Genomic DNA, 26,176 nt, shown 5'->3' with positions numbered 1-26,176 from the left:
CTCCATGTAACTGAAGTCCCTCATCCCTGGTATCATTACAGTAACTCACCTCTGCACACTCTCCAAGGCCTTGACATCCTTTCCTGAAGTGTGGTTAGAGGGGACTGCAAATGTTTCTCTCGTACAGATGAGCTAAGATGGATGAATAACATTTCTCATTTGTATTTATCTTGTGCAATTCTCATCTTTTAAAAACCATGTGTTTGGATTAAATGGCCTTTTCTTCTTGCATTATTTTTGTTCCCCCTCTCCCTTTGGAAAGTACCAGCTCTCACATTGTAATTTAGGAGTGAGGGTATGAATGGGTCACATCATTCTGTATTGTATGTATGTATGTGCTTCAAGGCAGCACACTGCTGCATCATCCTGTTAAAGATTGTCTTTTGCTTTTTGTGATCTCATTTGCATATTAATTAAATATCCATGTGGAATAGGATTTGGGAAGTGTAATAGATTTGATCTAAAAGGAAAACTTTGAAGTGCATGATTGTAATGAATAGTTATTCTTTAATATTTGTTGACAGATTGAAATACAGTCCTTTCCAAGTTTGAAGCGTTGATCCAGAGGCTGCGCTTACTTATAGCACTTAGGTTTTGGATTTTATTTGGCAATAAGGGGGACGATTGTTTTTGAAAAGGATGAGCAAAGTGAATAACGTGAAAAAAATTCCTGATCTAAAATTCAAGTTTTGCATAATTCTACTAAGCCTCTCTACTGAACTGTGTAGTTTTTATGACTACTTTTTTTTAATCCATCCAATATTACAATGGCTGAGATTTCAAAATGCATAATATTACAATCTTTTTAAATCTATCATTTAAAAAATAAATAAATAGTAGATTTTGTATTTTTTTTTAAATAGGCAAATTAGTTACATTTCTTTGCTTGCCCATTGAGGCTTGAATTAAAGGTTTACCCTCTGGTTGGTAAAGGGCCCAATGTGAAACCTATTAGGGTGCTGTCACGCAGTTCCTCGTACAAAGCTCATTATAATTTCACTCTAAATTGAGCAGACTTGATGTGGGTAGTGAAAATGCTTTACTGGTGCAGGAGAAGGTGATCTTGAGTTTTGCTTAGAGTAAAGGAAGCTTTATGGCACAAGGAAATATTTCTGGAAAACATAATGCATTTTGTTCGATGTTGTCGAGGGTTTTTTAATACAGTCTGTTGTCTTTCCCCAATTCTTGTGCAGCGAGGTCAAGCTGACTGTGGCATCGTTTCTGTCCGACCATATTGTAGATGAAATTTTAGAAGCACTTTCAAGCTCACAGTACAAACTGGTAAGTGGCAATCCTGCAATGTTTGTATTTGTTTACCACTTATTTACCTATGTTATGTGCTTTTGATGTGTAGTGAAATGATAGGTGGAAATTTTTTAATTTGGGTAAAAGAAGTAAGTATTTAAAGTAAGATGTGAAAACAATCACATTGGCATTACATGTGATTGAACTATTCTTCCTCACAATAATAGTTAAGCGTCCAGAAGTATTAGCTTTGGGTACTTTTTTCCTCCTCCAACTTCAGTTTTAATGGAAGACCATCCCTGTAACTAAATTGAATAACGCTGGCTCATGCTGGAACACCAGCGTAAAGTTAAATCATTTACACTGGCGATATCTTATTTTGGAGAAATTCTAATGCATGGGATGAAGCAGAGTCCTAAAAATTCACAGCACAAAAGAAAGTCATTGGGCCCAAGTTTCCGCCCTCTGGAAAAATGGCGCATCTCGATCAGGTGCACCGACTTTCTGGAAGAAAAAGGGCGGCGAAAACTTACCTTGTGATTCTCCGGTCTCCTCAGGACGTCTTCGTGCTCGGCGTGGCGCAGCACAAGGGGTCGGGGCGGAGCCAGGTCCCGGCGCTGAAAACAGTGCCGTGATCTTTGCACATGTGAGCTGGAGTGTGTGCACATGTGCAGTAGCTCCAGGCCCCCGAGGCTGTGTGGGGGAGACTCTTTTCCCCCCCCTCCCCCTCTTCCCACCCCCTCCCCCCTCTTCCCTCCCCCCATCCCTTGCTGTCAGAAACACAGAGACACTGACAGAGACAGAGAGAGAGAGACACTGGAGGTGCCCCGTCCCAGCACGCTGTTGGAGGGCTCCCGGTGTTGCAGTCGGTGAGTAGAAACTTAATTTTTTATTTAATGATTTTTAAAAAATTTTATTTTTTAATTTTTTTTGATTGATTTATTGGTTGATTTATTGATTTATTTATCATTTATTATTGATGATGACTCTATTTGTAAAAGTGGTGTTTAATGTTTGTAAACTTCCCTCCCCAATCTCTCATTCCCTATGACTGATTTCTAAGTGTAGGCAAGAATTTTCTGAGCGTACAAAAATCTACACTTACTCCATCCTAAGTTAGTTTGGAGTAAGTTTTCGCTGCCTAAACTTGCAAAACAGGCGTAAGTGGCTGGACATGCCCCCTTTTAAAAAAAAAAAAAAATCTGTTCTAAAATGGAACTATTCTTACTCACTAGAATTGGAGCAAACTAAATGCCGAGAATTGCAATTTCTAAGATGCTCCATTCTAAACTAGCTGCTCCAAAAAAATAGGAGCAACTCAGACCGAAACTTGAGCCCATTGTGCCAGTGCTGGCCCGTTTGCTAGAACAATTCAAAATTAATCTTGCCAGTCCAGGATTTCCTCACAACCATATATTTTCCCCTGCTTCAAGTATTTATCCATTTTTCTCTTAAAAAGTACAATGGTCTCTGCCTCAATTACTCCCTGTGGAAAATCATTACATGCTCCAGCATCCTTCAGTGTAAAGTAATTCCCCTAACTTCTCTCTTCACTCTCTTAATGATGATTTTAAATTGACCCCAGTCACTGACACCCAAACCAGAGGAAATAATCTTTACCCATTCACTCTATCAGAATCTTTTGTAATTAAAAACAAAACTCATATTAAAGTTCCTCTTAGCCTTGTCTGTTCTAATGGAAATAGTCCAAGTATCTCGGGTCTTTCTTCATAACAATAGTTTCTCATTGTTGGTATCAATTGCAGAAAAAATGTAGAACAGGAAAATATATTCAACAAGACTAATGGGCACATTAACTCTTTTAGATTGCATAATTTAATATTATTCTGTTGGTCCTTGTAATGTGTAGAAATGTATATTGTACCAATATTTTGCATGTAACATACACTTGAATCTATCTGCAGCTCCTCTTTTTGGAGCACAAAATGTGACAGTTATAAACAAATTCATTTTACTAATTTACACTTATGGATTACTTTATCTAATCTGTCAAATACTTAACTATCATTGAAATACAAAAATAGAATATGCGTGCAACAGCAGTCTAGAGTATGGTGGGCAAATTGGGCTCAGTAGCGCCTGTTTTTTGGGCACAACGAGTGCTCTTAGGGTTTCTAAGTGACGTCCATGGCGCGCACGCACACTTCTGACACACACCGCGCCAGACGCCATCTTGGTAAAGGGGTTAGTGCACGTAGCATCTGCCGGAAGTATGCAAAGTAGGCAGATCATGATGTCAACACCAACGCTGCCATTTTGGAGCTCCACGCTCCAGTCGACACCCTCTCTTAACCTCGCACAGCTGCATTCAGCAGCAGGAAGGAACCCCTACCAGCGCTATTTAAAGGGATCATCAGCTATTTACAGGTTAGTTGCTGGTTTATTTCTTCTGGCTTTTGCTACAATTCTATATGTTTTTGGTGCTTTCCATAGTTGTTTCAAGTTTCAAAAGCCTACTGGGAGTGGTGTGGCAGGTGCTGAAGTACTTTTTACTGACTTCAAGGCTTCTACACAAACCTGTTGTTCCCAGACAATGTACACCAGTAGGCCTTCCTCTTGGCATTGAGCATGACTGAGAGAATGTGCAGAGGCCACGCAGAGCAGGACAAACTGCTACAAGAGGGAGGAAGGGGAAGAGGAGGACAAGTAAGAGGTGGACAGGGAAGGGAGGCTGCAACCTAGACAGCCCCTTTGTGCCTTGGCTGTACATGAAGAACTAGTTTAAATGCAATATCAGTAACCTAACCCCAATTCCCCATTCACCAACTGTCCCACACCACTTACCTTCTTCCTGTCACTGACCATGACATCATCTTCTTGGTCAAAATGCAAAAATAAAAGCCAACACAAAATACACATTCCAAACAAAATTTATAAATTAAATCATGCCATATTGCATACAAAATTAAACTAATCATCATTGTGCATTCCCTTAGTGCCTATCTTCCATTTTCTTTTTCTTTATTAGTCAGTAACTTTTAACATTGTTGTCGCCAATTTAAGTGTATCTAAGGGTTAAGTCATGGCAGGACAGCTCGGTCACGTGATATGCTCCTCCTGTACCATGTGGGAACACGGGGACAACACCAGTGTCCCTGACGACTACATGTGCGGGAAGTGTGTCCACCTCCGGCTCCTGACGGTCCACGTTGCGGAGTTGGAGCTGAGGGTGGATTCACTCTGGAGCATCCACGATGCTGAGAATGACGTGAGTATCACGTGTAGCGAGTTGGTCTTACCGCAGGAGAAGGGTCCACAGCCAGCGAGGGAATGGAAGACCAGCAGGAAGAGTAGTGCAAGGAAGGTAGTGCAGGGGTCCCCTGTGGTCATCCCCCTGCAAAACAGATACACTGCTTTGAGTGCTGTTGAGGGGGATGACTCATCAGGAGAGGGCAGCAGCAGCCAAGTTCATGGCACCGTGGCTGGCTCTGTTGCACAGGAGGGCAGAAAAAAGAGTGGGCAAGCGATAGTGATAGGGGATTCAATTGTAAGGGGAATAGATAGGCGTTTCTGCGGCCGCAACCGAGACTCCAGGATGGCATGTTGCCTCCCTGGTGCAAGGGTCAAGGATGTCTCGGAGCGGGTGCAGGACATTCTAAAAAGGGAGGGAGAACAGCCAGTTGTCGTGGTGCATGTTGGTACCAACGACATAGGTAAAAAAAGGGATGAGGTCCTACGAAATGAATTTAAGGAGCTAGGAGCTAAATTAAAAAGTAGGACCTCAAAAGTAGTAATCTCGGGATTGCTACCAGTGCCACGTGCTAGTCAGAGTAGGAATCGTAGGATAGCTCAGATGAATACATGGCTTGAGCAATGGTGCAGCAGGGAGGGATTCAAATTCCTGAGGCATTGGAACCGGTTCTGAGGGAGGTGGGACCAGTACGATCCGGACGGTCTGCACCTGGGCAGAATCGGAACCAATGTCCTCGGGGGAGTGTTTGCTAGTGCTGTTGGGGAGGAGTTAAACTAATATGGCAGGGGGATGGGAACCAATGCAGGGAGATAGAGGGAAACAAAAAGGAGGCAAAAGCAAAAGACAGAAAGGAGATGAGGAAAAGTGGAGGGCAGAGAAACCCAAGGCAAAGAACAAAAAGGGCCACTGTACAGCAAAATTCTAAAAGGACAGAGGGTGTTAAAAAAACAAGCCTGAAGGCTTTGTGTCTTAATGCAAGGAGTATCCGCAATAAGGTGGATGAATTAACTGTGCAAATAGATGTTAACAAATATGATGTGATTGGGATTACGGAGACGTGGCTCCAGGATGATCAGGGCTGGGAACTCAACATCCAGGGGTATTCAACATTCAGGAAGGATAGAATAAAAGGAAAAGAGGTGGAGTAGCATTGCTGGTTAAGGAGGAGATTAAGGCAATAGTTAGGAAGGACATTAGCTTGGATGATGTGGCATCTATATGGGTAGAGCTGCAGAACACCAAAGGGCAAAAAACGTTAGTGGGAGTTGTGTACAGACCTCCAAACAGTGGTAGTGATGTTGGGGAGGGCATCAAACAGGAAATTAGGGGTGCGTGCAATAAAGGTGCAGCAGTTATAATGGGTGACTTTAATATGCACATAGATTGGGCTAACCAAACTGGAAGCAATACGGTGGAGGAGGATTTCCTGGAGTGCATAAGGGATGGTTTTTTAGACCAATATGTCGAGGAACCAACTAGGGGGGGAGGCCATCTTAGACTGGGTGTTATGTAATGAGAGAGGATTAATTAGCAATCTCGTTGTGCGAGGCCCCTTGGGGAAGAGTGACCATAATATGGTGGAATTCTGCATTGGGATGGAGAATGAAACAGTTAATTCAGAGACCATGGTCCAGAACTTAAAGAAGGCTAACTTTGAAGGTATGAGGCGTGAATTAGCTGGGATGGATTGGCGAATGATACTTAAGGGGTTGACTGTGGATGGGCAATGGCAGACATTTAGAGACCGCATGGATGAACTACAACAATTGTACATTCCTGTCTGGCATAAAAATAAAAAAGGGTAGGTGGCTCAACCGTGGCTATCAAGGGAAATCAGGGATAGTATTAAAGCCAAGGAAGTGGCATACAAATTGGCCAGAAATAGCAGCGAACCTGGGGACTGGGAGAAATTTAGAACTCAGCAGAGGAGGACAAAGGGTTTGATTAGGGCAGGGAAAATGGAGTATGAGAAGAAGCTTGCAGGGAACATTAAGACGGATTGCAAAAGTTTCTATAGATATGTAAAGAGAAAAAGGTTAGTAAAGACAAACGTAGGTCCCCTGCAGTCAGAATCAGGGGAAGTCATAACGGGGAACAAAGAAATGGCGGACCAATTGAACAAGTACTTTGGTTCGGTATTCACGAAGGAGGACACGAACAACCTTCCGGTTATAAAAGGGGTCGGGGGGTCTAATAAGGAGGAGGAACTGAGGGAAATCCTTATTAGCCGGGAAATTGTGTTGGGGAAATTGATGGGATTGAAGGCCGATAAATCCCCAGGGCCTGATGGACTGCATCCCAGAGTACTTAAGGAGGTGGCCTTGGAAATAGTGGATGCATTGACAGTCATTTTCCACCATTCCATTGACTCTGGATCAGTTCCTATAGAGTGGAGGGTAGCCAATGTAACCCCACTTTTTAAAAAAGGAGGGAGAGAGAAAACAGGGAATTATAGACCGGTCAGCCTGACATCGGTAGTGGGTAAAATGATGGAATCAATTATTAAGGATGTCATAGCAGTGCATTTGGAAAGAAGTGACATGATAGGTCCAAGTCAGCATGGATTTGTGAAAGGGAAATCATGCTTGACAAATCTTCTGGAATTTTTTGAGGATGTTTCCAGTAGAGTGGACAAGGGAGAACCAGTTGATGTGGTATATTTGGACTTTCAGAAGGCGTTCGACAAGGTCCCACACAAGAGATTGATGTGCAAAGTTAGAGCACATGGGATTGGGGGTAGTGTACTGACATGGATTGAGAACTGGTTGTCAGACAGGAAGCAAAGAGTAGGAGTAAATGGGTACTTTTCAGAATGGCAGGCAGTGACTAGTGGGGTACCGCAAGGTTCTGTGCTGGGGCCCCAGCTGTTTACACTGTACATTAATGATTTAGATGAGGGGATTAAATGTAGTATCTCCAAATTTGCGGATGACACTAAGTTGGGTGGCAGTGTGAGCTGCGAGGAGGATGCTGTGAGGCTGCAGAGCGACTTGGATAGGTTAGGTGAGTGGGCAAATGCATGGCAGATGAAGTATAATGTGGATAAATGTGAGGTTATCCACTTTGGTGGTAAAAACAGAGAGACAGACTATTATCTGAATGGTGACAGATTAGGAAAAGGGGAGGTGCAAAGAGACCTGGGTGTCATGGTACATCAGTCATTGAAGGTTGGCATGCAGGTGCAGCAGGCGGTTAAGAAAGCAAATGGCATGTTGGCCTTCATAGCAAGGGGATTTGAGTACAGGGGCAGGGAGGTGTTGCTACAGTTGTACAGGGCATTGGTGAGGCCACACCTGGAGTATTGTGTACAGTTTTGGTCTCCTAACCTGAGGAAGGACATTCTTGCTATTGAGGGAGTGCAGCGAAGGTTCACCAGACTGATTCCCGGGATGGCGGGACTGACCTATCAAGAAAGACTGGATCAACTGGGCTTGTATTCACTGGAGTTCAGAAGAATGAGAGGGGACCTCATAGAAACATTTAAAATTCTGACGGGGTTAGACAGGTTAGATGCAGGAAGAATGTTCCCAATGTTGGGGAAGTCCAGAACCAGAGGTCACAGTCTAAGGATAAGGGGTAAGCCATTTAGGACCGAGATGCGGAGGAACTTCTTCACCCAGAGTGGTGAACCTGTGGAATTCTCTACCACAGAAAGTTGTTGAGGCCAATTCACTAAATATATTCAAAAAGGAGTTAGATGAGGTCCTTACTACTAGGGGGATCAAGGGGTATGGCGAGAAAGCAGGAATGGGGTACTGAAGTTGAATGTTCAGCCATGAACTCATTGAATGGCGGTGCAGGCTAGAAGGGCCGAATGGCCTACTCCTGCACCTATTTTCTATGTTTCTATGTGCCTTTGCCCGTCCGAGTGCTGAAGTGCTACACCAGTGGCTGCAGCACGTCTGGTAGAAGGCTGATGAATTTTTATGGATCAGTGGAGGAGAATGCAGATGGCTTTGGAGGATGACCTCAAGCAGCTCTGGGCAAAGATTGCCCCACTTCAGACTGCACCAGTTCGGCATGGGGGGCAGCAGTCTGGGCTGACTGGGTGACAGACAAAAGCAAGGGCACTGGCAAAGTGGGATGGGATCACGAATGCTGTCATCCTGAGAGAGGACAGCACCTTTGTGCTCCGTGGAGCCACTGCCACACCCTGGGGTGACAACTCAGCTATCCTAGTAATCTGTTGGAGGATAGATTGCTGGAGTGCTGTGACATGCTGCAAGCCCCTTTGAACACTGATATCCACAGCCATGATGGCAGAAATCTGAGCTTGTATGACATCAGTCTGAGCTTCGACTGCGATACTCAAGACTTTTGGTGGAAGCTGCTTGCGGTGCAATGGAATCTGAGACATCGGCCAGCAGACACTGCATCATGGTTGGGTCCACAAGTGTGTTAGCTGGGTTGACCACCACTTCCATGCTGGAAAGGATGGGCTTCAGGCTCTGCACAAAGTCCTGTGCCAAGTTGGTGCTGGACTCCTCCATGCTCCTTGACATTGAAGGCAGGCTTTCTGGCAGGCGTCCCAATGCACCAAGCATTTTTTTGTGTGCACCCATCTGCCTTTTTCTGGAGCCAGGCCCATCAAAATCCTCATCTGAGTTCTCTGCAATAGAACTCATGTACGACCTCAGCCTCCGGCGAGCTGGCACCTGCGCTATCCTTGCCCCCTAACCTGGCTGCAGCACACTTATGCCATATATATCTCACCATATGCATATCCAGCCCTGAGCAGGGGGCTGTGACTGAAATCAAGTGACGGTGTCCCTTCATCTTCACTTTTTTCTTGGACTTCTTCCACTGCCTGGCCAGGTTGCAGTTATTGGGTATCTGAAAGGAAAAAGGGACAAAGGTAAGGTTGTGGTGAGGGAAGAGGGGAAAGTAACAAATGCATGCTTACACCATCTGCAGCTTATAAGTCAGAAGAGATTGTGAGATGAGGGAGAAGTGGGATGTGAAAAGGAGAATTGGGTATGAGGATACCGTCATCTTTGATGGTTTCAGCGCCACTGCTAGCTACAGCCTCAGCAATGGCTGTTCCATTATTGGCCAGCACCGTCTCCTCCATGGGTGTTAGAACATGCAGGCATGCCTCTTCCCCTCCGGTTAGTTCCTGCTGCATCTGGTTAAACACCACCTTCTCCTGCAAGAGAGAGGGAAGTGAGTCACTGAGTGTCATGCAATATGTTTGGATGATGTGGCTGTCATGGTTGATTAGCTGGTAGTATGTGCCATGAGATGTGGGTGTGAGGTTTGCAGCAACGCTAAGTGTGTGAGGATGAAGTGAAGCATATGAACATTAGGTATGAGTCCTGATTGATAGAGATTGTTGGTAGGTGAGTGATGGGGATGTGGTGCATTGAGCAGTGGCTGAGACTAGTGGTGCAGTTGATAGGATAAGGCATTTAAAATGCATTCACTGATCTTGACCACTCCTGTGAGGTCATTAAACTTCTTGTGGCACTGCATCTAGATCATTGATGCTAAACTCTTGGCATTTACCTCCACGGCTATCTGTTTCCACTGCCTTGCCATCTTGTGTCTGGATGGCCTCCTGCCCATCTGTGGATATAGGACATTTCTCCTTTCCACCTCCTCCACGAAGACCTCCAGTGCAGCATCAGAAAACCTTGGTGCACACTCTTTCCCATGGTGAACCATTGTTCTTTGTTGCACAGCACTATTCCAAATGATGTCAGCACGTCCAGCAGCCACAATGCATAGAAACATAGAAAATAGATGCAGGAGTAGGCCATTCAGCCCCTCGAGCCTGCACCACCATTCAATATGATCATGCAACTTCAGTACCCCATTCCTGCTTTCTCTCCATACCCCTTGATCCCTTTAACCGTAAGGGCCACATCTAACTCGTTTTTGAATATATCTAACGAACTGGCCTCAACAACTTTCTGTGGTAGAGAATTCCACATGTTCACAACTCTGAGTGAAGAAGTTTCTCCTCATCTCGGTCCTAAGTGGCTTGCCCCTTATCCTTAGACTGTGACCCCTGGTTCTGGACTTCCTCAACATCGGGAACATTCTTCCTGCATCTAACCTGTCCAATCCCGTCAGAATTGTATATGTTTCTATAAGATCCCCTCTCATTCTTCTAAATTTCAGTGAATATAAGCCTAGTCGATGCACTCTTTCTCCATGCCATCCCAGGAATCAGTCTGGTGAACCTTCGCTGCACTCCCTTAATAGCAAGAATGTCCTTCCTCAGATTAGGAGACCAAAACTGTACACAATATTCCAGGTGTGGCCTCACCAAGGCCCTGTACAACTGCAGTATGACCTCCGTGCTCCTATACTCAAATACTCTCGCTATGAAGGCCACATGCAATTTGCCTTCTTCACCGCCTGCTGTACCTGCATGCCAACTTTCAATGACTGATGTACCATGACACCCAGGTCTCGTTGCACCTCCCCTTTTCCTAATCTGTCACCATTCAGATAATATTCTGCCTCCCTGTTTTTCCACCAAAGTGGATAACTTCACACTTATCTACATTATACTGCATCTGCCATGCATTTGCCCACTCACCTAACCTGTCCAAGTCACCCGGCAGCCTCTTAGCATCCTCCTCACAGCTCACACTGCCACCCAGCTCAGTGTCATCTGCAAATTTGGAGATATTAGATTCAATTTCTTCGTCCAAATCATTAATGTACATTGTAAATAGCTGGGATCCCAGCACTGAACCTTGCGGTACCCCACTAGTCACTGCCTGCCATTATGAAAAGGACCCGTTTATTCCCACTCTTTGCTTCCTGTATGCCAACCAGTTCTCTATCCATGTCAATACATTACTCCCAATACCATGTGCTTTAATTTTGCATACTAATCTCTTGTGTGGGACCTTGTCAAAAAGCCTTTTGAAAGTCCAAATATACCACATCCACTGGTTCTCCCTTGTCCACTCTACTAGTTATATCCTCAAAAAATTCTCGAAGATTTGTCCAGCATGATTTCCCTTTCATAAATCCATGCTGACTTGGACCGATCCTGTCACTGCTTTCCAAATGCGCTGCTATTATGTCTTTAATAATTGATTCCAGTATTTTCCCCACTATCGATGTCAGGCTAACCGGTCTATAATTCCTTGTTTTCTCTCCCTCCTTTTTTAAAAAGTGGGGTTACATTAGCTACCCTCCAATCCATAGGAACTGATCCAGAGTCTATAGCATGTTGGAAAATGACCATCAATTCTCTATTTCTACCACCAATCCACTATTTCTAGGACCACTTCCTTAAGTATTCTGGGATGCAGACTATCAGGCCCTGGGGATTTATCGGCCTTCAATCCCATCAATTTCCCTAACACAATTTCTTTAAGCAGTGCAGGCTAGCTTTAAGCAGTACTAACAAGTAACAATATTGGGCCCCCTGCTGATGCATGCAGTCAATGAACAGCATAGTTAGCACTGGATGCAAGCATCAAATGTTATAAAGAGCAGGCAGCACGAAGAATGCGTGCTGCCTGCATTACATTGAACGGCCGCAGGGTAATTGCACATCGCAATCTCTGTGCCTATTTTCATTCGTTTATATTCTTCCTGTGCCTGTTGAAGTAGTTTTCACTCCATTGTTGAGATAAAAATGATAAAACACACCTCTGCATTTTGAGCATTTATGCAACAAAAAATATAAACTGTACATATATTTTTAAACAATTTTGTTTGTGTATATAGTTTAGCAAGAACAACAATAACTTATATTGTGCCTTTAATGTAGTAAAATGTCTCAAAGTACTTCACAGGAGCGTTATAAAACAACATTTGACACTGAGCCACATAAGGAGATAATAGGACCGATGACCAAAATCTTGGTCATAAAGAGGTAGGTTTTAAATAGTATCTTACAGGAGGAAAGAGAGGCAGAGAGGTTTAGGGAAGAAATTCCAGAGTTTAGGGCCTTGGCAGCTGAAGGCACGGCCATGAATGGTGAAGCGATTGAAATCGGGGATGCTCAAGAGGCCAGAATTCGAGGAGTGCAGATATCTCATAGGGTTGTAGGTCTGGAGGCATTTACAGAGATTGGGAAGGGCAAATTCATAAAGGGGTTTGAAAACGAGGATGAGAATTTTAAAATCGAGGTGATGCTTAACTGGAAGCCAATTGAGGTCAGAAGCAATATTGTGGCCAAGAATGAAACAGCAATAAGTACGGGACAACAAAGTTAACAGGTGGTCGCTGTTGGTTAGACTTGTGGAGGACAAAGACATTGGTTTCTTTGAAAAAATTGAAAGAAACAAGATTTTCATTGTCCCATTGATGACCACGGAAATTAAAATGTGATTCAGTCAGTGCACTGCGAGAGTACTGAAGATAGCAAGCACTGAAGGAATACAGTCTGAACAAAGTTGATGATAGAAAAGGGCAGGATAGGATTGGATGATGAATGAAGGAGGCCATGGATATGAAGAGGGAGCTGAGCCCTGGGAAACCCTAAATTTAAAGGACGAAAAGAGAGTCCAAGGACAAGCCACAACTACACCACAACAACTTGACAAGAAATAATATTGCAATGAGTGTAGCTTTAGTAGGAGGCTGTAAGTTAGCAATCTGCTTATACGTACACAGTACTATACCGTGACAGCTTTAGAAAGTGAAAGCCTTTGGCGATGTTCCAGGAGATGATGGATGATTCACTGTGTTTTCAAGATCAGAATTGCATCACTTTGGCAACAAGATCACCAGTGAAACGGCCATGCTGGTAAACTGTTTTGGCAATTGTGGAATAAGCCAACTTTCAAAGTAGTGGATAATGCCAGATGAACTGAAGTTTTTATAAGAATTGATAAAAGATCACTGAGATGGTAATTATAAATGTAAGAGGGATACCAGATGGGTAGCATGAAGACGAGCAGATTTTCAAAGATAAGGGAAAATTAGATTGAAGAGCTGGCATAGGACTAGAATAACTTCAGATGCACATATATTGAGGAAAATGGGAATTTATCAGGTTTTATTTGGATGTCATGGCCAAACAGGATAGAGATGGTCTTGGTTAACAACCTCAAGATTGGAGTTGGAGGAAGAAAGGATCTAAAAATGTTTAGCTTTCTGGAGGTTAGCAACTGTACCATTGGGGGCAGGGAAGAGGAGTGTGACTTAGCAAATGTAACATCAGGAGGGTTAGCATTTGTGCCATCAGGGGTAGCAGGATGAAGGGAGACAGGTGGAGGGTGGGAAGAGGGCTGAAGGGTTACCAAAGGAAGATTCACTAGTTGTGAAAAACCATTTTGTTAGTGATGCTGAAGTGGTGGCTGCTAGAAGGGCAGGAGCATAACATTTGATGATCAATTAAGTTGTTTTTAGCTGCTTTTATATTGGGTTTACAGAATTTATGGACAGAAATCAATAGGCTTGAGGAGCTTTAGAGTGATCAAGGCTCCAGGTGTAATAAGCAGGACAACACTTGTCAGTACTAGTGATGTCACTCAAAACTTCATTCTCACCACAGTTTCCACGTGTATTATATGTTACTAATTTCATTTTGTTATTGAGGATTATCTGATAAAAATATGCAGTACCATTTCCACCAGGTTTTATCAATTTACAGGCTTCACTTGTGGCAGTTTAAATAAAATAGAATCCAAAACTGCATACAGAGTGTTGTAGTACTTTGATCTTAGCCGCATACTAATAATTGCTAGCTAAACTTTACTAAGATTGTTTAGGATAGATTGATTGTAGTCATCATCATCATAGGCAGACCCTCGGAATCGAAGAAGACTTGCTTCCACTCTAAAAATGAGTTATTAGGTGGTTGAACAGTCCAATTCGAGAACCACAGTCTCTGTCACAGTTGGACAGATAGTCGTTGTGGGAAAGGGTGGGTGGGACTGGTTTGCCGCACGCTCTTTCCGCTGCCTGCGCTTGATTTCTGCATGCTCTCGGCGGTGAGACTCGAGGTGCTCAGAGCCCTCCCGGATGCACTTCCTCCACTTAGGTAGGGTGGTCTTTGGCCAAGGACTCCCAGATGTCAGTGGGGATGTTGTACTTTATCAGGGAAGTTTTGAAAATGTCCTTGTAACGTTTCCTCTTCCCACCTTTGGCTCGTTTGCCGTGAAGGAGTTCCGAGTAGAGCGCTTGCTTTGGGAGTCTCGTGTCTTGCGAAAAATGTGGTCTGCCCAGTGGAGCTGATCAAGCATGGTCAGTGCTTCAATGCTGGGGATGTTGGCCTGGTCGAGGACGCTAACGTTAGTGTGTCTGTCCTCCCAGGGGATTTTCAGGATCTTGCGGAGACATCGTTGGTGGTATATCTCCAGCGACATGAGGTGTCTACTGTACATGGTCCATGTCTCTGAGCCGTATAGGAGGGCGGGTATTACTACAGCCCTGTAGACCATGAGCTTGGTAACAGATTTGAAGGTCTGGTCTTCAAACACTTTTCCTGGTGCATGACTATGGAATACAAGTTGTTCAAGATTTTGCTGTTGATGAGTAACTGTAAAATACCACCTTAATGGCCATTCCCTTTTTGTGCAACTTTAAAAAGCAGCATCTTAAAAGAGATTCGTCTTATGCACTTTCATGCGCATCTGCTCTACATAAGGCTATGTCATGTTGAAAGAAATGTTTTGTGTTCAAGTTGTAAAACATTTAAACTAATTGAACTTTGACACCTTTCAAAACCTTTAGCGTGTTAGAGCCTTAAAAGGCTCCTCACCCCTTTCCTAGATAACTGAAGTAAGTCTTGCTTGGACATTCCTTGCTGAGGAAGTTGAAATAATGCCTATATAAATTGATGAAAGTTGAATATTAATCCATTAGTAATGCAAAAAAATACCAATATTATCATACAAGAGCACCAAACTGTCTAGAATTTGGACAACAAGAAATATGTTTCAGGTGGTAGTATATTTCCTTTATTGCTGTTGATATATTTGCCCCCATTTCCTACAATAGGCCAACCATCTGACAAAGCGTGGAAAGCCACTACCACGTCAGGAGTCCACAGAAATAGAAGTGTTGGAAGAGAAGCCAACAAAGCGACTTGCTGTCACTGCTGAGGAACTGACCGAATTGGAGAGGCTCGAGGAACTGGATACCTGCATGGTAAGCTTGATCGGCAATAATACACGAAACCGAGTCTTGTGTATTGGGTGTCCATTCTACTTATTGTGTTTATTGCCAGAAACATATATCCTAAAGAAAATAGTACGTAAATTCAATTTTTTTTAAAGTCAATGTGGAACTTGTTTGTTCCTGTTGATACGTTCTGTTTGCCTTATGTGAGGCTATTAATGCTATCTTTGAGCACAGAAAAGAAATGAACTTTACATGTTTAATGTTTTGTGCAATCTTATTTTGGTAACAAAAAAAGTGAACGCAGTGTCTTATTTATCCACCACAGTACTGTGTACAATAAGACTGTGATATTCATTTATATCAGTGGGAAGAGCTAAATAATAAAACTCTCCCACAGTAACTCGATTTATCTGCGTAGACTTGGAAAAATATTTAAAGCAAACTAACATTGACAGCTTGCAATGCCTTTGCTGAAAAAAAATCCGATTGAAATTAATTGAATTCAGAACCTTGATGAGTTTGGACATGTTGACATCACCGACATGTCGGAGCCACATTCTGGGGGTTTCCCAGCAGCAGAAACCATTATGCGTGTTAGCAAAACAAGGCGAGTGTGATTTTTATCCAGAGCTTCAGCAGCTCGTGTATTTGGAACTAGAACGTGCAGCTTACAACAGAACACTGTCCCGATGCTCTCCAAGTACTTCTCAAATAGCTTGCAGTGCAGTCATAAAGCATATATTGTACAATAAATTTTATAATTGAAGGTGATTTTATGATGCTCCTTTCTGTTTGCTTCTGCTGGAATGATCCTAAGCTGTGATCATTCTTAAGTTTCATCACTAAAGTTTTCCATCATTGATCCTCATTTAATTAAAATAATGAATTTGAAGGGTAAAAAATTATATGTAGAGCCATCTGATTGAGAGTGGTTATCAGATGAAAGCCACTAAATTTTGAATATTTTATGCAGGGTAAAATAACATGGCGCTGTATGTGCCAGGCAATTTTGACTCTACCTGCTTTTTTTGTTGGAAAAAGTTGCCTAGGAATTAGACATGCACATAATTAACCAAAATTTCATAGGTTCTGGCAGATAGGAGCTGCTGCTTGACTTCTGTTTATGGTGAATAAGCAAGTCTCTGGTAATAGGAAGATCAGATAAGTAGTGTAATAACTTTGAACCGATCTCAATTAAAAGCTTATATACTACTCACTTTGACTTTCTATAATATTTGTGTGTATATGAAATATGGATCATGTCTGTGTCCGAATGTCTCAGAAGTCTGAAGTCTTAAGCAGTGCATATTTTTTTTAATTCATTCATGGCAAGGCCAGCATTTATTGCCCATCCCTAATTGCCCTTGAGTAGGTGGTGGTAAGCCACCTTCTTGAACTGCTGCAGTCACTGTAGTGAAGGTACTCCCACAGTGCTGTTAGGGAGGGAGATCCAGGATTTTGACGCAGCGACGATGAAGGAACAGAAATATACTTCCAAGACAGGATGGTGGGGAACTTAGGGGTGAGGTGTTTCCATCTGCCTGCGCCCCTGTCCTAGGTGGTAGAGGTCGCGGGTTTGGTCGATGCTGTCGAAGAAGCCTTGGCGAGTTGCTGCAGTGTCTCATGTAGATGGTGCACCCTGCAGCCACAATGTGCCAGTGATGGAGGGAGTGAATGTTTAAGGTGGTGAATGAGGTGCCAATCAAGCGGGCTCCTTTGTCCTGGATGGAGAGCTTCGAATGTTGGAGCTTCGAATGTTGTTGGCGCTGCACTCATCCAGGCAAGTGGAAAGTATTTCATCATACTTCTGACTTGTGGATGGTGGAAAGGCTTTGGGCAGTCAGGAGGTGGGATACTCACCACAGAATACCCAGCCTCTGATTTGCTCTTGCAGCCACAGTATTTATGTGGCTGGTCCAGTTAAGTCTCTAGTCAATGGTGACCCCCAGGATGTTGATGGTGGGGGATTCGACGACGGTAATGCTGTTGAATCTGAAGCGGCGGCGGTTAGACACGCGCTTGTTGGAGATAGTCATTGCCTGGATCTTGTGTGGCGTGAATGTTACTTGCTGCTTATCAGCCAAGCTTGAATGTCGTCCAGGTCTTGCTGCATGCGGGCATGGACTGCTTCATTATCTGAGGAGTTAGGAATGGAACTAAACACTGCAATCATCAGCGAACATCCGCACATCTGACCTTATGATGGAAGGAAGGTGATGAAGCAGCTGAAGATGGTTGGGTCTAGGACACTGCCCTGAGGAACTCCTGCAGCAATGTCCTGGGGCTGTGATGATTGGCCTCCAACAACTACAACCATCTTCCTTTGTGCTAGGTATGACTCCACCCAGTGGAGAGTTTTACCGTTGACTTTAATTTTACTATGGCTCTTTGATCCCACTCTCGTTTAAATGCTGCCTTGATATCAAAGGCAGTCACTCTCCCCTCATGTCCGAAATTCAGCTCTTTTGTCAATGTATGGACCAAGGCTGTAATGAGGTCTGAGCCGAGTGGTCCTGGCGGAACCCAAACTGCATCATTGAGCAGGTTATTGGTGAGTAAATGGCGCGTGATAGCACTATCGACGACACCTTCCATCACTTTGCTGATGATTGAGAGTAGACTGATGAGGCGGTATTATCTAACACTATGGCCAAGAGTTGCTGCTTTGGGCGCAATTGGCGATCCAAGCATCAACTGTACATTTAAAACTAAAATGTAATTTTTTGAAAACTAAATTTTAATGTTTTAAAGGGGTTTAAATAACACAACTAATTTAAAAGTTTTTTTTATGTTTAAATAATTTTTTTTAATTATTGTAATATTTATTTAAACTCTTACGCCTGGTAAAAGAAGGCCCTACGCCTACTTTTACTAGGAGTAAGAGTTTCACGGACAAGCACTGGGCAGTAGTTGGGCAAAGAGCCCAATTCTCCACCAGCAAATGTCCATTTCCCGAGGATGCGATGGAACTGTCAAGCTGAAACGTGGCAGATCGCAAGTTCAAAACCCGGAACCTGTGGGGCACTTATGGCCGCGTACACGATCATAGGCCCCGGAAAATCCGTGCTAATGGTTTTTAAGCTAGCCAACAGCTCACGGAAGGTCGACTTGCACTGAACATAACGTGCTTTTGAAATTCTTCGATCTTTTGCGTTGGTTTTGCTGATTTTGGAAATACCAGCGCAACCTAGCAGAAACACTAGGCCTCTATGTTTTAGGCAGCAATTAATTGCGGCTCAATTTTTAATGTGAGTTGATTGGTGAAATAGCACTGATGCTTTGCTGATGGTATTGTGCTTCAATAGAGACATTGTAAGTTGCCCATTCATACTGAATTTTCTTGATTGAGTTTTCCTCTGGTTTTGTAAACTCATTCTTGGTGATGTAACTGTCAGGCAGCTGCTAGTATCCAAAATGTTTGTTTAGGTGTTGCATACATACACACATACAGTTAGTCTACATCTAATATTTGTGACCAATAAGTTATAGAATGGTTACAGCATGCAGGGAGGCCATTTGGCCCATCGAGCCCGAGCCAGCTCGCTGCAAGAGCACTTCAGCTAGTTCCAGGCCCCAGTGTGTGATTTCCATTATTGAAAAACAATCCGTGTGAGAAAGAGCATCCATAGTTTGTTTACTTGCAGCTTTCAGTCAAAGAAAAAATGGTGCTTGAGGGGTCAGTGATAAGAACTTTCCTTGATTGTTATTGCAGCATATCTGTCTACCCTTCCTCTCCCCACTCTCACCCACGCACCCACCAAAAAGGGCTACTAGAAAAGCTAACCGCATGCGGCGGGAGGCAAGAACGGAGCCTGGGGATTTAGCTGCCAATATAGCAAGAAACTTCCTTCGGAGCAGCAACGACTTCTAATTGATCACAGATTATGCTTTTAGCTGCGGTAAGGATCTGTGGCTTTAAGGGATAGGGCAGATTACAATATTCCATTAGCAGCAGAGTAATACATTATGTGTTATAATACTCCTATCCTTATGAAGCCATGTATCAACCATAAGCAATGTCATGCTGGATCTGCTTGTTTTTATAAAGTTTTGTGACAATCAACATCAATTTGATAGCAATAGCAAATGAAACAGTTTGTGAGTTCAGTAGTGAATGCTAAAGAGCCAGGCTCTGATTTGGAAATTCTCAAGAGAGATGAGGGTGGGGTTCTCTAAAAGACTGTTCTTAGACAATATCAAACATTGGTATGTCTTCACTTGACTTAATCTGTCCAGTTCTGGTCCCCGCACATGATGAGAGATTTTAAGGTTGTGGATAGGGTGAAACGCAAGGCAACTACAATGATACCAAGGGGTAGAAATTCACCCCTGCCAGAAACCTGGCGCACTTACTGTTTTCAAAGTGTTTTACCGTCACATAAGACTAGGTGGACACGAAGTGCGGAGGTAAGTACTCTAGAGGGGCGAAAATGGGAGTGGTGCGTCACCACGTCTCTCCCCTAAGTTAAAGGGGAGAGAACCAGCGATTATTTTGCTTTAGTTCCCTGGGCCACCAGGGAAGGATTCGATCGGGCCAGCGGCCTGGCATCCTAGAGGGGATGCTGGCAGCCTGGCCGAACCCGGGGCAATAATTGTCCGGCCGATCAGGAAGTTGGCAAAAAAAAAACATGGCTGCATGGCAGTGCGCTCTCCCCTTAAAGGGCCGCCATGCTGCCGTGGCTCACACAGTGAAAGGAAGGTGCACCGACAGAAAAAGCTGTCGGGGGCACCGCGTGGCGAATCTATGATTTTTCCAGTTAAATTTCGCGGGGGGTGCCGTGGAGGTGCGGGAGATCGGGCGGTGCACCCTTTGAATGATGCACTTAGGATGGTCGGCAGCAGCGGGGCGGAAATGAGAACTGCCAGAAAAATCCCCGAGGTGAATTTTAATCGTGGCGGCCATTGGACCAGAAGTTGGCAGCCGCTCGACTCCGCCGCCGCTTCCTGGTGGTAAGTGGCCTTTTTGGATAGCTGAATTTTGGCTCCCACATCTTTTAAGTTCTTAGTTGTGAGAATAGGCTCCATAAATTAATTACTTATGTAGGAAAATGCAGACTTAGAGGCAATATGGATGAAGTTTTTAAACTCGGAGTTGGATACAGTAAGGTTAGAAAATAAATTTGAAATATATAAGGGTTGTAAGACTAGAAGTCATGCCTGCAAAATACACAGGCAGGGTTAGGTTAGGTGCCCGGAAGGATTTGTTTTTATAGAAAGTCATCACCTAGAAAAAAATTCTGAGTATTAGGTCACTGCTGTCCTTTAAAAAGGAGCTTGACAAGTTTTTTTTAGAGAAGAAGACATGTCCAGTCACATGGGGTAAGCAATCACCAAAGCTATTGGAATGTTGGTTTTTATCTCAAGGGGTGCTGGAATACAAAGGGGAGGGAGTTATACTTCAGTTATATAGAGCCTTGGTCAGACCCCAACTCGAGTACTGTGTTCAGTTTTGGGCACCGCACCTCAAGAAGGATGTATTGGTCTTGGAGGGGGTGCAGCGCAGGTTCACCAGAATGATACCGGGTCTTCGAGGGTAAAATTATGAGGACAGGTTGCATAAACTTGGCTTTATTCCCTTGAGTATAGAAGATTGAGAGGTGATCTGATCGACATGTTTAAAATATTAAAAGGATTTTATAGGGTAGATATGGAGAAACTATTTCCTCTGATGGGGGAATCCAGAACAAGGGGGCGTATACTTAACATTAGAAAGAGGCCATTCAGGAGCGAAATTAGGAAGCACTTTTTACCCAAAGCTGAATAGTCTACTTCTGTTCCTAATATATCTATGTTCCTATTAGTTAGTTATTTATGAGTCATGAGGAACAGAGTTCTCCAGGAGCTTGCCTTCGCGGTTAGAGAGGAGTTTTCCTGAATTGCCCAGAGTTTTTTTTCTCTGGCTTTTTTCACGTCTGTCCTAGGAGAACGTATTGCTCAGGGGTGGGCAGGTGGTGTTGTGGTTGCACCATACTTGACTGGGGTTTGTTTGATGGGTTTCCTTTGCTTTCTTTTCATGTATTCATCTTTTAAACCCTTGGCCCCTGATTTCAAGCTTCATGAGGTGGGCTGTAAATGATGTGCTTTCTGGTTGCATTTTTTTTTTAGTGAACTTTGAAATGTGTTCTCTGTATTATTCTCCCAGCCTTCATTTACATACGGTTAGCTTAAGGAGGTAAGCTTCTGGTTTCAGTCAATAAATTCAGGCACACTGCCTTGACATTTACTGCATGTATTTCTAATGTAATTGATTTAGGTAACCCTGAATTAATTATAATATATATCAGTCTGTTCCCATTTTCAATAATGGAGCTTGGTCATTTGGGAATGACTTGTCTGAGCTGCTGCCAGACATAACTTTGTATGAAGTGGTCCATCATTCAGGATGTTTATAGTGCATTAATCTAATGCTCACTTAAAAATACAATCTTCTCTTGCATTTAAAAAAATAAACAAATGTAGCATCAATCATAATACAGGTACCATCAAATTGATATGAGCAGTTTTCAATGAACAGTTTAAAAATTCAATTGATTAAATAAGCTGTCGCCAAAGCTATGTGAGTCCATTCTTCAGCTGTACTAGTTTAAATGGGTCTTGCGCCTTTTGGGTATCTTCTTTATTGTAAGTTATATTACAGATATGTTTTGTTCTGTAGGGATATTTTTTCAATGATTCAGTGGTGTGACACTGAGACATACAAATTAGGACGGTCGTCAGTTCAATCCCTGGACAATACTGAATTAGCTGATCTTAACCATAGCTACACTACAATCATTGCAACTTGCTTCAGTGTACCTGGGCTGGGGAGGAAAAACACAAGCTAATCTTCTCCCTTTCGACATCCAATTTTCATGTTGGTAGTATTTGTAGGTAGATGCGAGGTGGAGACAGGGCTATTCTTGGTTGTGTAATGTTTGAGCCTGCAGACGATCACTGTCTTCCATTCTACCTGTCTTCATCAATTTGAATTCTATAACTTTTAAATGTGTAGTAACTAAAGCAGTTTTGACTTTTATTTAAATATATTTGCAGTCCATTGATCATTGTAAAGTTCAAATAATTTAACATTTTTTGATGGACTTATTAGAAATAGCACAATATTTTATTACTGCCAACTCTGAACCTTGTATCATGCATTTATCTAACCAAAGTTAATTATTTTGGTCGTTTTAAAAGCTATGATCTTTTTGTACACTTGCTTACAAATTGGTTCAGTCATACATTTTTTATAATAATAGAGATAAAGAACCAGTAGAGTTGTTAAATGAAGCAGCTATACAGCGTGCTTATAACACGAGAGCTGGGGGTTAGAGTGAATAAATCCATGAAACTCTCAGCACAGTGCTTAGCTGCAGTAACGATGGCAAGCAAGGTAACAATGGCAAGCAAGGTAATGTGGTGCATCAGGAGAGGGATACAATACAAATCAAAAGAGGTTATAAGGTCTTAGTAGAAAGTATTGGTCAAACCCTATCTCAAGTACTATGGGTAGTCTGATCATTTCATCATATAGAGGATATTGCTCCTCAAAGGCAATAAAAAAAAAAAACTATGATTAGGGTTTCAAATGCAATGAGCATTAGCTGATAGTTCGGAGTGAAAAGGGAAATCAAGCAGAACTTTCTCACCCTTGATGATGGCCTGGAATTTGCGGTCAGCAGCGAATTGAAGGCGTTCGCCGTGGCCCCGAAGTACACTTCGCACAAGGATTTCGCAATCTCTGTGTCGAGAATTTCGTGCTTTCCGACCTTGAATTCAATTCAAAGGGCGAGAAATTCATCACCTTTCCGCCCTCTTACCGTCCATTTACTTCTGAAATGACGCACAAACTCAAAATTACCACCCAAATATCGCTGGCGGTAAATTCGGCAGTCAATTACCGCCAGCGGTAAACAATACCGCCCGCCCATTTTTTACAATAGTTATTTTGACGTCATATTTCGTGCAATGCCCAAATACCATCCAAAAACATCAGCGACGGTAAATTCATCAAATCGCCCAAACCCGTGTCTTACCTGATCCTAACCCAGCGGTAGGGATGCCATTTTGAAAATCGGAGGATCTTGAGGAAAGGCTGTTTGAAGTTAGTGAGAGCTTAAAAGTTATTTGTGAGTACATTTAAAAGGTGTTCAAATTTTTTTGAGAGAATCTGAGCACATTGTGGTTACTTTAAAAGACATTTATGGTTATTTGAGGACATTTATGGATACTTAAGGACATTTTAGGACATTAAAAGGAATGGGGCCTGTAATTTCTCTGCCAATATTGCAGACTACATATTTGATGCAGAATAGAACTGGAAGAAGGTTTATTGAAGAGAATTATGAGTCAATCAAAGAGGTTGCAGACTTATGAGGAGGAGGAGGAGGAGGAGGCCTTACCCCCAAAGGATTTACAGGGAGAAGCGCTCATACCTGCAACTGTCTGATACATGGTGCGTTAGAAGACTGCACTTCCAAAAAGAGGTGATCCATGAGATATGCCAGCTCATAAAAGCAGACCTGTAGCCTACCAGCACCAACTGGACCGCACTGCCCATCAAGGTGAAAGTGACTGCGGCACTTGCCGTCTATGCATCCGGCTCCCTTCAGGCATCAGCTGGCGATATATGCTGCATCTCTCAGCACACACACATCGTTGCATTGGGCAGATAACTGATGCGCTTTACACACACAGGATGGACTTTATAAACTTCCCATGACCAGGGAGGCGCAGAGTGAAAGGGTTTTGGGTTTTTCAAAAATTGCTAACTTACCCAAGATTCAGGATGCCATGTTCAAGGTTCAAGGTACGCACATCGCCCTGCGAGCACCGTTAGAGGAGCTAGAGGTTTACCGAAACCGAAAGGGATTCCACTCCCTGAATGTGCAGCTCGTCGTCGACCACACGCAGCACATCATGGCAGTAAATGCCAATTTTCCAGGGAGCATCCATGATGCGTACATCTTGCATTGAATAAAATATTTGTATAAAATTTTTTTATTTTGTACAACTTTATAAAACTTAAAATTAAATAAATAACATTTTTCATAGAAATATAACAAAACAAAACAAGCAGTAACAACAACAACTAACACCCCCAAAAATGCAACAATTTTTGATTGAAATAGAAATCTGAAAGTACAACAAACACCCACAAAAATCAACAAACACCCACAACACCCCCCCACTCGGCTCCAATTTTACCTGCGGGCACCATTCCCGCTGCCTTTCCCCCCCCCCAACTCCTTACCCCCAATTGCTTCTTCCCGTTATCCCTACCCCTGCCCTATTCGTGTTGGGATCATGACATTGTGCAGTAGAGTACCTCGCGCAACAGGTGGGGCGACAATGACAGCGCCATGTTTGGGGGTACTGGGTAAGCTCATGGTGTGGAAGACCCGGCTTCAGAGTTGAAAGTGATAAATTCCTCCCAATGCTCAAGTGCTGTTGGCCTGGGTGCTATGACACTCCGGGGTGCAGTGCCATTTTCCGAGACCATCAATTGCCTCATGGCATCGACGGAATCGGCGGTTCACTGCACCGCCGCAATCAGCTCCGCCATGGTCTTCAATTGACGTGCGGATTGTGCGGCGATGTTCCCGGCTATGCCACCCATGGCCTGGAGGAGCTCTCGACCTACGTCAACGCTCGCCCTAGGCAATCCCACCATGTCCAGGTCGACGTCTGCCTGTCGTGGAGCATACCTGCCTTGCCGGATCAACCTCCGCAGATTCAGCATACAGGCTGGAACACTCTGGGTGCGCTGCTGCACACTGTTTCCTCCAAGGGGAACCCAACAAAAAGGGATCCCGACGAGGAAGAGATGGCCGCAGATAAAATTTCCGACCCCTGACTAACCACCTCCACCACCTCCTGCATCACTTCTAACATCTCCCCACCCACCACCACCATAGTTTGTAGAGGCACATCTCTTCTTCCTCCAAGTCCTCTTCTTCGTCCTGCGACTCCTCCTGTACAACTAGAAAAAAAAAAGGTGAGAGTTTCGCAGCAGGGGAGGGGTCAGGGTGACATGAGTACACTCACGTAGCGCAGGCTTATCTAGAGGACCACCACTACTGCATTATATGTTGCTGAGAGACAATACATGAAATTTACCGAAACCGAAATGCAGGACATTACATTACATGACCCCAGCATTGCATTACATTATATTGACATAACATTAAATTACATGACCGCAATATGCCCAGGGATTCTGCACGACTTACCCTCTGCTGTCACTGGATCGGCACCACCACGGGTAGCCGTAAGATTATGGGCTCCGACTAGGGCTGTGGCGTGCTCCTCCAGGTCAGACAACTCAGTAAAGGTTGGTGGGTCTCCACCCATGCACCGCTGCTCAGCCCAATTATTGGATATTTTCTTCTGTAAAGCTGACAATAGCAATGTTTTAACCTCATTGCCCAGCTACTCTTGCAAACACACAGATAGACATCCCCAATTAGCCATCCCCAATCCTTTCTTCAGTGTCCTATTAATGTACCATTAAGATGCACATGATGCATGATGAACACGTATAAGTACACGATCTCAGAAAACCATCGCAATAAGATTGTTGATGAAAAATAAGGCGTGACACTAAGCTTACCTACATTAACGTGTCAGATTTACATTTTAAGTAATGAGGAAGTGCATGATTAAAATTATTACTCTCGAGGCCGAAACTATGTAGTT

At 43.4% G+C, this 26,176-nt stretch overlaps 1 protein-coding gene across 5 annotated transcripts in view; it reads left to right on the top strand.

The window, feature by feature from the left end:
• LOC139264358 (F-actin-uncapping protein LRRC16A-like) overlaps positions 1-26,176 on the top strand; it is a 554,868-nt gene that overhangs the window by 446,008 nt on the left and 82,684 nt on the right. For all 5 annotated transcript variants that reach the window (XM_070880668.1, XM_070880667.1, XM_070880669.1 and 2 more), the window contains 2 exons: positions 1,194-1,281; positions 15,377-15,526. In XM_070880668.1, the coding sequence (XP_070736769.1) occupies positions 1,194-1,281; positions 15,377-15,526 (238 nt within the window). The remainder of the gene's footprint in view (positions 1-1,193; positions 1,282-15,376; positions 15,527-26,176) is intronic.

This window comes from Pristiophorus japonicus, chromosome 5, assembly GCF_044704955.1.
Source record: "Pristiophorus japonicus isolate sPriJap1 chromosome 5, sPriJap1.hap1, whole genome shotgun sequence".
In the NCBI taxonomy this organism is placed as follows: Eukaryota; Metazoa; Chordata; class Chondrichthyes; family Pristiophoridae; genus Pristiophorus; species Pristiophorus japonicus.
Note: the sequence above shows the minus strand (reverse complement) of the source record. Positions and strands in the feature narration are given on the sequence as shown.